Genomic DNA, 13197 nt, shown 5'->3' with positions numbered 1-13197 from the left:
CCTTTTTAAGATTGCAGAAATCGTTCTCCCAATCACTTCTCAAAATGCCCTGTGTATGCGGTAGAGTTGCATGCAGGTTCTAGAGCAGTGGAAACAATAAATTTTGAGAACCAAGGTCCTGACTCTCTGTGGTCATTAAAAATCCCAGGGCGCTTCTCGAAAAGAGTAGGGGTGTAACCCTGGTGTCCTGGCCAAATTTTCAATTGGCCCTTACCAATCATGGCCTCCTAATAATCCCCCTCTATGAATTGGCTACATTACTCAGCTCTCCTCCCCACTGATAGCTGATGTGTGGTGAGCGTTCTGGCGCACTATGGCTGCCGTCGCATCATCCAGGTGGATGCTGCACATTGGTGGTGATGGAGGGGAGTCCCCATTACCTGTAAAGTGCTTTGAGTGGAGTGTCCAGAAAAACCTTAGTTTTTCCCAGGAGGTCTCCCATCCAGGCACTGACCAGGCTCACATCTGCTGAGCTTCAGTGGGTTTCCAGTTGTGAGGTGCAGGGTGATATGGCTGTTATATAGATATGGTATTTTGTGTTGTCTCCCTACGCAGTTGATTTTAAATAGATTAGCAGTACATTGGTAAAGTTTTGAAAAGAATTGATGCAGTCATCTCTTATTGATCATATAAATGTGAACTTATCCTCATAAGGCAAATGAGAACAGCGTTGTAAATATACTGTTTACATTTTGTTCTTTGCGTATAATGACCACACTTTGTATTTTTCAGCTTACGGAGTTGAATACATTCTTCCTGAAACACATCTTTGTGTTCCAAGCCTGTCACGCTCTGAGCTGGTGCAGGATTCTCTTCATAGGGATCATCACTGCCCCCACCGTTCGGTAAAGTAACCATTCTGCCTGTCCTTCCTTCATTGCAAGCTGCTTTTGGGTTGAGAGAAAGTCAAGTCTGCCTAGGAAGACACCCAACAGTGCCCCTTGAGATGCTTAGAGTGGCTTCATGTTTCCACCATGAGGGGCAAAAGAAAAAAGCCCTTCTGTTACCCTACAGTATGTGTGTCCATTGTTACCCCCTGTTGAAAACTGATCTTAAAGCATTTCCTGTGCTTTGTGAAAACCAGGGTCTGACACCAGACAGTGATGTCAAGCTGGATCGGTGCAGAGGCCCATTGTATCTGGACTGGAAACATGTCAAGATGAAAGTCAGGTGTATACTGTAGTACAGTTAAACCTTGATTATAATAGACTTCTGATATAAGGGACAGTCTCTGATATTCTTGACTTTTGTCAGGGCCCATCGGACATTTGCTAGATCAACAGACGGTGTCTGTTTTACCTAAATATATCAGGTATTGATTCATTTAACTATTTCTTAACAGTAACAGCAGTGTATATTTTATCATTCTGGTTATTATGAATTATTGCATTCATGATCACTACATATAAATGACAGAATATGAAGAATTCATAATATGAAGAATGGTGGTGATGTTGTGGGTCGATATAAAGGCTGCAGCAAAGAAGTGTACAGTGTGCAGTGAATTGAGAAAAAAGTAGTTCTTGCATATGAAGAACAGTCATTTTCAATACAGCGTTGTATTCAAACTTTTCAATTTATTACCATACATTTTGTAATAAATATGTATATCTGTGCAAATACATAAAACGTTTACAAACATTATCAAAGCAATTGCATCCGTCTTCCCAGTCTGTTCATGCTCTGCCTTGCAGCAACATACGTGGTTTTCGCCCTTATACCAAGCAGTGTTTCTCATGTTTACTTCAACGTTTCATTCACTGTGCTGATTTTACCAGATGCACTCTGCATTTGTTATAATCATCCACAATCAATGCAGCTGGCAGAAAGTACAATGATCTTACAATTGATAATCTTCCCTTTTAGTGGGATGAAAGGCTTCATAAGAGCCGGAATGTGAAATGTCATGTTCAATGAAAGCATGTTATTTATCATTGCAGTTTACTTGTAAGGACCTAAATCAAGAAAAAACATTTTTACATCTATTTTAGGTTTTGCAAACTGTAAACTTAGCACCAGGTTTAATAGCACCAGTGCTGCATGCTTTCAAGCTTGTTACAGTATTTTGAATAAATTCACCAAGGCAGGTGTGTAGAAGCATAATAGGTTATTGTCTTTGTGCTTTATATTCTTAAGAATAAAGTCCCACAGCTAATTTAACCAAGATTTTTAATCTCTTCCATTGTATAAATTAGCATTAATCTTATTGTAACAGTGCATGATGCAATGAAATAGGTACTTGGTTTAGCTGTCAGGAACGTTAATTCAGTCTACCTGTTTGTTTTTATTTCAGGCAATACTATGCATACCTCACAGATACTCAATGTAAAAGGGTTGGAACTCAGTGCTGGGTATTTGGGTAAGTAAAGTTAATCCTTTATGAAATATTATTTTGAGTGTGCAGTTAGCATTATTTTTACCTGTGTTGTATTATTTTGGTTTTAAATATTAATGAATTTGTTAAGAATTCATTAACAAATGAATTTGGGCGGTGCAGTGGCTCTGTGGCTAAGGATCTGCACCTGTGGCTGGAAGGTTGCTGGTTCAAATCCTGTGGCTAGCATAGGAATCCTACTCTGTTGAGCCCCTGTGCAAGGCCCTTAACCCCAAGTGGTCCAGGGGTGCCCTATAAATGGCTGACCCTGCGCTCTGACCCCTAGCTTCTCTCCCTGTCTGTGTGTCTCATGGAGAGCAAGTTGGAGTATGAGGAAAAGACAAATTCCTAATGCAAGAAATTGAATATGGCCAATAGAGTGATCTTATCTTATCTACTTCCCATAATCATTAGAACAGTTTAAAGTATATTTTAACTTGTTGATGCAGTAAACCATTATATTGATTTAATATTTCATACAATTCTAGGTGAAGTAAGATTGCTAAGGGGGATTGGTTAACGATCTGATTAAATAGCCATTTAAAAAAAGGCTTGATTTTAATTAATTTAAAAATAAAAAAGATAAAATTTGCTAGAGTAATCAAGATCACCTGGTTGCTTTCGACACAATTAAAGGCAGCCTGTACGAGAATGTGCCTAGAGAAGGCGATCATGCGCTTGAACAATCTGCAAACTAGTTGAGGGAGCAGGCCTCCATCTCAGTGTGGAGCAGGCCATGTTCGGGGAGGTAGAGAGCCCCCAGGACAGTCATGTCTGTGATTTTTCATAATGATTTTCATACAGCAGTAGTTACAAGAAGAAACAACCCCTCGCATCAGCAAAATGACTAGATCCTCTGTCGGGGTGAAAAATGATGTGATCATCAGCCATGTGGGAGTAATGTTTTGACAACTGAGTGACTAAATCATCGTCTTATGCGAGTCTGAGTACATCGGAGGAGGCAGCGCAAGGAGTGGTGGATTGTTTAATATACAAATGAAAGTTGTATTGGTCCATGACGGACATGAAGGAAGATAACTTGTATGGAGATGTTGACTTGAGCATAATGATGTCCGTTTCATTATTTAAATCTAATTGATGGGCACTGGAAGAGACATGATGTGGAAAGGAGACTCCTTTTATCACAAGGATACCTTTGGGGCAGATGAAAGGAAACCTTACTGTTTTGCCATTCATTTTCTGTTTCCACAAGCCAGTTTAGAAGTGACAGTGTTTCAGCAGGGGTATTGCAAGACCAGACAGTGCTAAGATTACAATGGCTAAACAATCGCAACAGTATATCTGTGGGATAGGCTCACCAGCATCATCAGTAAAAGCACAAGCAGACACCCTTTATGAACTGGCTGCAGTTGCGCTGGAGTGGTAGAACATCTCACAGCAGTCTGTCCAGAGGCTGATCAGGTCTGAGGCTCACCGCTGGCAGGATTGTCATAATGATCAGGGACTTTATACCTGATACAAAATCTGTTTAATGTATTTATTTTTATGGGATGTTCCTTTTTGTATGCAAAACATAACTAATTGTTTGATATATATAATTTCTGTGGCTGTATAAAATTAACAAGCAGAGGTACATTTGACACTGAAAAGCAGAAGGAAAAAACAATTCTGTGATCATATCGGAATTTTAAAGGTGGCTCAACAGCCAGAACTGTTTTTTATCTCTACTTTTCAGCATGGAATTAATCTGGACTTGTTCCTTTGCAGGCTGCAAACTGAAACTTTTAATTTGAAAGTGTTTTAAATATATGATTGCATCCATTAAACCTGGTTAATGTGTTTTATGCATCATTATACTGTATATGCCATGTTCCTGAGACACTCATGACTTGAAAAAGTACAGTTGCCCATAACGTAATTTCTATAGCAATTGATGTTTTAATTTCCACAGCTACAAAGCAAACAGATTCAGCGGTTAAGATCATACAGTGAATCATGCATCAAGGTCCTGTATTGTAGGAGCTTAATTATTCAACAGAGAGGAGTGAAAGCACTTGGGCATCCTTACAAAAGCAGGACATTTTGCTCTGTTTCCTCAAGTGCTTTCTCTCTGATTGATGGTTTCCATTGGAGCGGATTCTGGAAGGTTGAGGAGTGGAATGAAGGAATGGTGACCATATTTAGTTTAATTGACTAGGCCTGCATAACTTCGCAAAACAAAGGACCTGTTCTTATGTCATTCCCTAAATAACATAGGCTCTTACAGATTAACGTTCCAAAGTTCAAGGCGGGCTGTGAAATGTTCTATCCTTTGTTAAAGATTCTATTTTTGCAGCTGGTTTCAACTGAGACTGAGTCTATCAAGAATGTTAATATCAATGAAGGAGTGTTAACCTTCCATCTAGCTTGGTATTTGTATAAATATATTTCTTAACAAGTAACACATGACAAGATGTCAACAGCTGTGACCTCAGTGATGCTATTTTTTGTCATCAATGACTTAGAAGTTAAAATCCTCAGTGAACTGTTAGTAATATGTATAGTCTTGCATTGCAGTAGGCCAAAAATGAATTATCTGTAGGCTCAACTTGCAGGCTGAACCATCGAGAATCAGTTCTTCAGTGTAGGTTTCAGCAGAAGTCTTAAAGAGAGGGAACTTGAATAAAGCTCCTTAGTTTAGTGAAGTCACAGAAGGTATTAAAATGTATGGAAAACTGTGCTTTTGCATAGAGAATACTATTCATCTGCGTTGTAGGTTGATTCAGAATGAAGGCTTACTGAAAGGCCTGTACATAATATGGGGCAGTCTGGGGTCTGGAATCTATGATGACATGCAAAAATCAAGCAATCTTCAACGCACAGTACATGGAGCCAATATGGCATTGTTAGGAAGCATCATTACACAGGACGGAAGATAGCACTGGGTTACTGAAGATTAAACCTGTGTATTTGTTATTAGCCCATCTGATTTATAAAATGTATTCCTCGATTTATCACTTTGAAGTTACGCAAGATATTACATCGGAGAAAGCCTTTGGAGTTGTTACCTGGATGTCTGTAATGGTAGTCTTCACATAATTCTGTTTCTGTCTGTAGGGCTATTGCGTTTCTGGAAGCCCTAGTCTGCATTAAGTTTGGACAAGACTTGTTCTCCAAAACCCAGATCCTGTATGTTGTTCTTTGGCTCCTGTGTGTGGTAAGTGCATTTGTGTGCAAAAGTAATCACTCTTGTCCCATAGTGCCCTGCTGCTGCAGTGTCAATGTCTGATATGCTTCCCTTGATCTCCATATAGGTCTTCATTACGTTCCTCTGTTTGTACGGAATGGTGTGGTATGCAGTACGCTCAGGACAAAGGCAGAAGGTGAGTAAAGAATATCACTTCAGTTTTTGTTTCAGACCACAGTCTGTTATGTCATGGTTTAAAATGGGATCACAGAAAATTGTATGGGAATGGATTTGGCACCTACCTACCTTTTGTGCTTTCATTTTGTCTTTCTATCGAAACATCTCAGTACGGAAAGAGAAGACTCTTGTTAAGTCTATCTAACCACTTATAATTCCACATCAAGTGGGATATGGGATTCGGAGTCATGTGAGTCATGTGTGAAGCTTGAGCTGTGGTCTTGGTGTCCTGAAAAGTGGCTCACCACAGATTGACCGACAGGCGTGACTTTTCAGAAGTTTTATTTTCAGAATGGTATTTTCCTGAGCAACTACACTTAGTAAACCATGTAAGTGAATGAATCCAATACAGTCCAACTGCACAGTAAATAACATTACGTGAGGATTGGTCGTGTTAAACGTGAAAGTTCTTCGAGACACCTGCAGTCTGTGCTTCCACCAGGAGTCAGTGTAAAATCCTGAAAAAAAGCTTTAAAAAACAATAGCAGACCTATTTTGTTTCTCTCTCTTCAAATGAAAGAAAACAAATTTGGGAAATTGGCAAAACACCTGCTGTTGCAAGGACAACTTTGTACAAAACCTCATATAGTTCGTGACTGTTTGTCTGTGTCTCATGGAGAGCAAGCTGGGGTATGCAAAAAGATGAATTCCTAATGCAAGAAATTATATATGGCTAATAAAGTGATCTTATAAGATCTTAACTCTCACAAACTGGACAGAGTTCTTAACCTAAAGCAGGTGAAGTAGAGCAGTCGAGTTGGGACTGTGGTAATGGGGTTGAACCACCAGAGGGCAGTGATGTGACAGTCCCAGGGATACATTCCTTGCATGCCCACTAGGGTACTGGGGCAATTGCTGCACCTACAGACGCCAGCTCCCTATACAAGCACTTAGGAAAGAATCTGAGTTTGCCTGCGAATATCCTCACAGTCCCTCTGGACCATGAATACTAAAGATCGCAGGGTGAGCAATCATTGGAAAAACATTTATTGAAAATGATGTACAATCTTCGGGTGGAGTGGAGTCTGGTAAAGACTCGTTTTATTGAGTAGCAGCCTCTGTCTTTTCCGTGTCGGCTCACCGGTAAGAAAGAAGGTGGGCAAGACTGAGTCTGGCCATAAGGAATTGACCAGGTGAGGATTTTCCACATCTACAGGGGCAGTAACAGGGAGTGAAATGGACAATGGAAGGGAGACCACTGGGGAGGCTAGGGAGTAATAAAGCCCTCGGGTGGGTTCATGTGCAGAGTTCGTTGCTATGCTACCACCTAACGGGGGGAATCTGTTACAACAGGGCCTGTCTGAGTCCAGGACAGAGTACAAAAACCAGTGTGAAAAGATAGAATTAATTCATAATTCAGTTAAGGGTTCAGGTAGCCTAAATAAACTGAATAAATACGTTGTTCAGCTGTTTCTTGAAGGAAGCCAGTGTAATTCCGTAACTTTACGGATAAAGTGCAAGCTTTAAACTTTCCTCCAAAATATTCACGTTTCACTTTTCCCATTTTACTTGTTTTTAAGGGTGTCATTTTTATTTGAATTTTACAGAGCCTTTCTGAATGTGAAGAAAGCACCTACACTGAGGCACCTAGTTTGCAGTATGAAAATCTTAAAGGTTTGTGTTACGAGCCCTGCATGATTTGAGCAGGCATTTATAGAAGAAATCTGCTCTCCAAAACATTATTTGTACTTTCCATTTTCTTAACTAGAATGTGATTTAGCAAACATTTGTGTGGATGTTTTTATAATTATTTAAATATGAACAAGTACTATACACTGCTAATATCCCTATGCAGTTTAATTAAATGTCAAATATCACCTACAAATTTTAGTTTTTAACTGAGAAATTGTCCAAAGGTAAGTTTAAAGACACATCTGTCAGAAACTCTGAAAACCTGGTACTCTGCTATACAATAGTGGCCAAATTTATGGCAAGATCTAGTGTTTTTTTTATTGTTTTAAATAACTGTTGCCATTAGTTTTGTATAATTCAACACAGCCTGTTAGAAATTTAAACTCACATGGAATGTGATTTCATTAGTCACTGAATCAAGGCTATCATCCTTAGGCCATTTTCACGTGTTTGCACATTTGAGGGTGGGAAATCTAAATTTAAGCAAGTTAGACAAATGATCTTTGGTGAACCTGAATAGGAAACGTACACATGTGGATCACATCACAACTCATTGTGCCTGCACATGGAGGATATTTTTGGAACCCTGGCATTTTCCCTGGACAAAATCTGGACAGTTATTATAAACTGGATAAACTGAGTAGGCCATTCATGTACCTTCTGTTTATTAATCTCTTAATTTAATATTTTGATTCATTCTACAACTAATTTAACTTGGGCATCTGACATTCATTCAGTCTCTCTTAACTTGGCAGACTGTAATATTTCAAAAGTCTCAATAGATTGATGGAAAAACTGGTAGTGAGAACCTTATGTACAAAATAAAAAGGTCAGAATAATTGAGTTCACACAGCCTATGTGACTCTTCAGGACTTAACTTTTCCAACCTGCATGTCTTGTTTAACTAGTTGCTGCCCATGATGACTAATGTTGACAGAATTGTGCATTTATGATTCTTAGAAGATGTGGCCTATTAGACAAACATTCGCAACATTAACTACAGGAATTGAAATCTCAATCTGTTTTTTTACAGGCAGGGATATGTGACAATGTTATGACCCAAAAGAGGAATGTTGTAGTGAAGCTGAGTGAGAAACAGCCAGAAAAGAAAAAATCTGGATGAACTTTTATAGCTGTATATTTATGTGGGACAGCAGCTTATTTTGGGAGGTGAGGAAGGGAGCGGTTTTGTAGCTTTTCCAGATTGGTGTTTTAAACCAGGTGGCCAGTGGAGAAGATAAGGCATCTTGGCACAGTATCTTATCTTTACTAGGAGAGTTATTTGAATTACAAGAGTAAGGTGAAGAAATGCCCTTCCAGTTTCAGTGTCTCTAGCATTGTCTTCTAATTTCTGCAGGTGAGAAAGATTCCTTAAACACTTCACACACTTCAAGACGGAAGAAGGGATCTTCAAAAACCAAAGTCGCCAATGGGTTCAGTGGAAAGAAGTAAAGCCACACTGTGTTCGGGGCTGCCGTAGTGTGCCAGACAGACCGAGCACGGGCAGGGGAGCGGACTGCCGAGACACACTTTTGGAAACTAATTAGCCTTGATGCGATGGAGAGTAATGCATCCAAAGTCAAGGGCTGGTACCTTACACGGAGGCACCTTTGAGTTGAGACCTGCTGTTGTTCTTAAAACGCAGCATTTATCAGTCTGTTACAGTGTGTCCTGTCCCCTGCAATCAGCTTGTCACAAATCAGTATGTGTGTTCGTTTATTACGCTTTTAAGCAAAATCCTTTTTTGTAATGTGAACTGAAGTTAAACAAACGGTTTGACTGAATGACTGGTTTAAGAGTGCTGTGGTAAGGTTGTTGTTTTTTTTCCTGTTTTAGACTGATCACACAAAGCACACGCTTCATGCACTTTTTTTCTGTACTGCTAGCCGCATCCCTCTGGTTTAAGGACATAAGAAAGATGGGAAATGAAAGCAGGCCATTTGTCTTAGAGTCAAACATTTTGTCCCACTGTTTGTTGAGGGAGCTCATAGTTTCACTCTCACCTATCTCGCTGGGAAACCTGTACCTCATACCCACAATAGTTCATATTCTCCTCTTCTCTGCCCTAAGTAGATTACCTTTAGTTATTATTTGTGATACTGAGTCCTTGTTTAACTGTACAGGGCTTACTCTCCCTGTACATATTAGGACTTGATTTGGATATAATATATACTCGCCATGTCCTTTGTTCTAGGCTGGAGAGATTTATCACCTTTAGCCTGTTTATATCTGGAAATCAACAGAGACCAGGAATTATTCTTATTGCTCTTCTTTAAACAATTTGTAAAGTAACATCCTTTGAAAGGTATGGTGACCAAAACTGAGCACAGCATGTTAAATGAAGCCTTACTAGTGCATTGTAAAATATGAACATAAATTCCCTTGATTTATATTTCACACTTTTTCCACACTTAATGCTCTTCACCCAAGAATGTTTCGCCCTGTTAATGTTTATGTCCTGATGAGGACGTAAACTTGAGTCGCCCATGCAATCTGTAAATTGCATGTTCCAGCTTCACGTGTGGATCACTTTCCACAGAGCAAAGTTAAATGTCATTTGCCATCTGTCTGACCACTTTGTCTGTCTTTGTAAATCCTTTGCAGTTGCATTTGCATTGATGGCTTCCCTTGTATTTGTTTCACCTGCAAGTTGAACTAGTTTGCCAGCATCTCTAGACAGATAAGTATAAGTGGTGGGCCGATAATGGATCTGTGAGGTAGACCACTGCTTACAGCTACCCAATTAGAGGTCAAGCCCTTTAAAATGACGCTCTGTTTCCTGCACGTTTACTAGTTAAAGAAGATCACCTTTCCTTTCTACCTCGATACTGGCTGTCTCCTAAAAGAGTCACTTGTTCTTCTAGTTAAACTTTCATGATAGTTTTCATAACTTCACTAGTTACAGTTGTAACACTAGTGTATAGGATGGATATATCCTTCTCTGGAGCACAGTGCCCACTTCTTCACCAGTAACTCACCCACACTGCAGGTCCATTAGAAAAGTGAGATATTACTGCACCAGCTGTATGATGAGGGTGAATTAGGGAGGCTCGCCTGTTTAGCCAGGATTCACACCCTTTACAAACAGTGCCACAGGTACTTGAATGGTGAAATAGTCAGGTTATAGGTTAAACATTTTCAACAGCAAGGTGTCTGCAGTCACTCTGAGGAGGGGCACTTGCTTTGACGTTCTGATGCAGAGGAATGAGCGACACTGTGACACACAGGCTCCCCAGTGTGGTGACCACGCTGGTCACCTAGGTAGCTTGACCAATTTGGCCTGATCTTTTGCTCGTGGTGGTGTGCTCTCAAAATTCTTACATTGTTTTTTATACATACTGTACACTAGTTACATAGTTAATGGCTGAATTTGTATGGTAGCAGAGGTCAGTCAACTGTGGCTCAAACTCTTGGATCTCAGACTGGAGATTCTTAGCTTCTCGGCAGCATTGATAGATGAAGTCGATGGACTTCGTGTATTCATCCGAGATACCCAGCTGCAGACCACACACTACAGTAACCTTTGTCAACATAGCAGTGTGCAGTGAGCTTACCATCAGTCACTAAAGTGGAACTCTAGCAACTAGACACTCCTGACAAATCCTCACTCTGGGATTTACTCTGGTGAGGTGGTATGAATTGAGGTCTCCCAGGTCAGACAGGCCTTATCATTGGTGGACTGTGACTGTAACTTCTTGCCAAGGGAGACATTGCTGGCTGTGCCTGTGTGGCATCAGGTTTGATATTCAGCTCATTAAATCACCTCATCACCTCTGGCCAATCAGCTCTCACTAATGAGGTGATTTTGTGCTGATGTGACAAAGTCTCCTGAGTCTGTATCACTCGAGAATACATTGGAATGATGTAACACTTAATATCTCAAATTCATGTACTTTATTTTGCAAAAATCATTGATTCTTAAATGATGGCATTTCTTTGGATGCTAAAGTATGTTTTTAAAATATCATTTTTGTTAGCCAAATTCAAGGTTAAAAAAAATGTAGTCCTTAATTATTTATTGCACCTAATTGCTTTACACTAAGTGAGTTCTTGGAGCTCACAAGAAAAAAAAAAGATTCTACTTGAAAAACGGTAACAAAACCAGAAATGTTAACTTTGTACATAGGGATGTACCTTTGTTTCTTTCCACTGTTTCTACTTAAATTGTTTAATTTCATCTGAAAATGAAAGTTTAAATGTAATGTCATGATACTGTAAGCTTGACAAGTCTGAATTACATTTGAATATTTTTATATGGAATTTGGGCTTTTATTATCAGTCATTCCAATTTCTTAAACCATTTTTAACTGAATTGTGGTGTATGTTTATGTAAAATTCAAAAGAGCAATGAATGGCAATTTCAGACAATGGCTTAATGTGTCTCAAGATACACGACAAATACTGAAGAATGCAATATTTGTGAGAGAATAAGAGTTGATCTGTCAAGATTTTGGTTATTATTATTATTATTGGTAATTGTTACAATAATGCCTCTGGAGATTCACAGACAAAAACAGAACTTCCCAGGCAAATATGTCAAGATATATTCATTTTGTTACTGACATTCACCTAGAACACAATCATAAAATCGAAGCAGCTTTCATTGTTGTGGGCCTGCAGTACAAAAACACTCAAGTTTATTGTTCAGTGTTTAACAATCTGAATTGTTTCTTTTCTTCATCTATCCCACCATGATCATCTGTAGTATTAGGTGTGTGATTATAACACCTGGGAAAGTCTAATTTCCCATGCAATAATAAAAATGAAAATGTATAAAACATCCGAAATTAATGGCTCATCTTCAATACACTTTCTTTTAATGGGAGTGAGGCGAAAGAGGGGCTGTCTCATTTCATCCCACAACGAATCTTTCCCATTTTCAGGAAAAGGTAAAAGAGGACGCAAGTTTAAGAGAGGGTCCTATAACTTGCCACTTGGCTCCCTGTGGTTTGAGAAGTCTGAAATTGGCCTTTTGGTTTCTTTAAAATGTACTGCACTGTCTTCTTTTGGCATGCTCTGGAAACAAAATGCTTCAAGGAATTTTTTCTGCCGTCACTTGCGATTTTGTGTCAGTCAATCTAAATTTAAAGCTGAGAGAAGCTCAACAAAACTGCCGTTTTGCTGTTTGCATGTAAATGTGGCAAAGTTGATCGATGTTGTCCTCTGTGTAAAAATAAAATCAAAAATTTGGAAGTGTACTGAAGCGATGAGTTTTAAAAAAACAAATCAAATACGGATGGCACAGCCCTGTTGAAATGCTTGAGTGTTATTTTTTCTGGTTGTTTTCACAGGACGAAGCGGCTCTTTTAACAGTTATTTGCAGGGTCTGTGCCAATGATGTATAAACTTGTATTTTCCTTTACAGTATTGGTCTGTAGTCAGTTCCTAGCTGGCTCTGTTGGTCATGGGATTATTTAAAACTATATGATCTTTCCAATTACACTTTCTGGCTTAACTAGATAATGGCGTATGCTAAAATGGGAAGAATCCGCTGATGACAACCGTATGGAAAATATGCAAAATTCATGGTCTGTGGTGCGGACCAGTCTTTGCGCATAGAGAAATGTGGATCTGATATGGAAAGAGAATCCAATCTGTAAAAAGGTTATGGTCTTTTATGTGGTTACAAAGGCCCTGTTAGTTATTTACATCATGCAATTTATCTTATTTTCCCCAGCATCTACAGTGGACATTGTAAGGCATGGGTGGGGAACTGGCCAGTAAAGAAATCTGAATATTTAAGCCTGTGACTGTATCCTCAGGAAAATACAAATTATTTTGTATGTACTGAAAGTAAATGACTTCTAAAATAAATTCATTAAATCTT

The 13197-nt window shown here is 39.1% G+C and overlaps 1 protein-coding gene across 1 annotated transcript in view; it reads left to right on the top strand.

The window, feature by feature from the left end:
* The window catches only part of ptdss1a (phosphatidylserine synthase 1a), a 24672-nt gene extending 11475 nt beyond the window's left edge, over nucleotides 1-13197 (top strand). Inside the window, exons 8-13 of the mRNA XM_006635900.3 lie at nucleotides 733-845; nucleotides 2294-2359; nucleotides 5432-5531; nucleotides 5629-5697; nucleotides 7286-7352; nucleotides 8728-13197. Of these exons, the coding sequence (XP_006635963.2) occupies nucleotides 733-845; nucleotides 2294-2359; nucleotides 5432-5531; nucleotides 5629-5697; nucleotides 7286-7352; nucleotides 8728-8822 (510 nt within the window). The 3' untranslated portion in view covers nucleotides 8823-13197. The remainder of the gene's footprint in view (nucleotides 1-732; nucleotides 846-2293; nucleotides 2360-5431; nucleotides 5532-5628; nucleotides 5698-7285; nucleotides 7353-8727) is intronic.

The sequence above is a fragment of the Lepisosteus oculatus genome, chromosome 10 (assembly GCF_040954835.1).
Source record: "Lepisosteus oculatus isolate fLepOcu1 chromosome 10, fLepOcu1.hap2, whole genome shotgun sequence".
NCBI lineage: Eukaryota > Metazoa > Chordata > Actinopteri > Semionotiformes > Lepisosteidae > Lepisosteus > Lepisosteus oculatus.
Note: the sequence above shows the minus strand (reverse complement) of the source record. Positions and strands in the feature narration are given on the sequence as shown.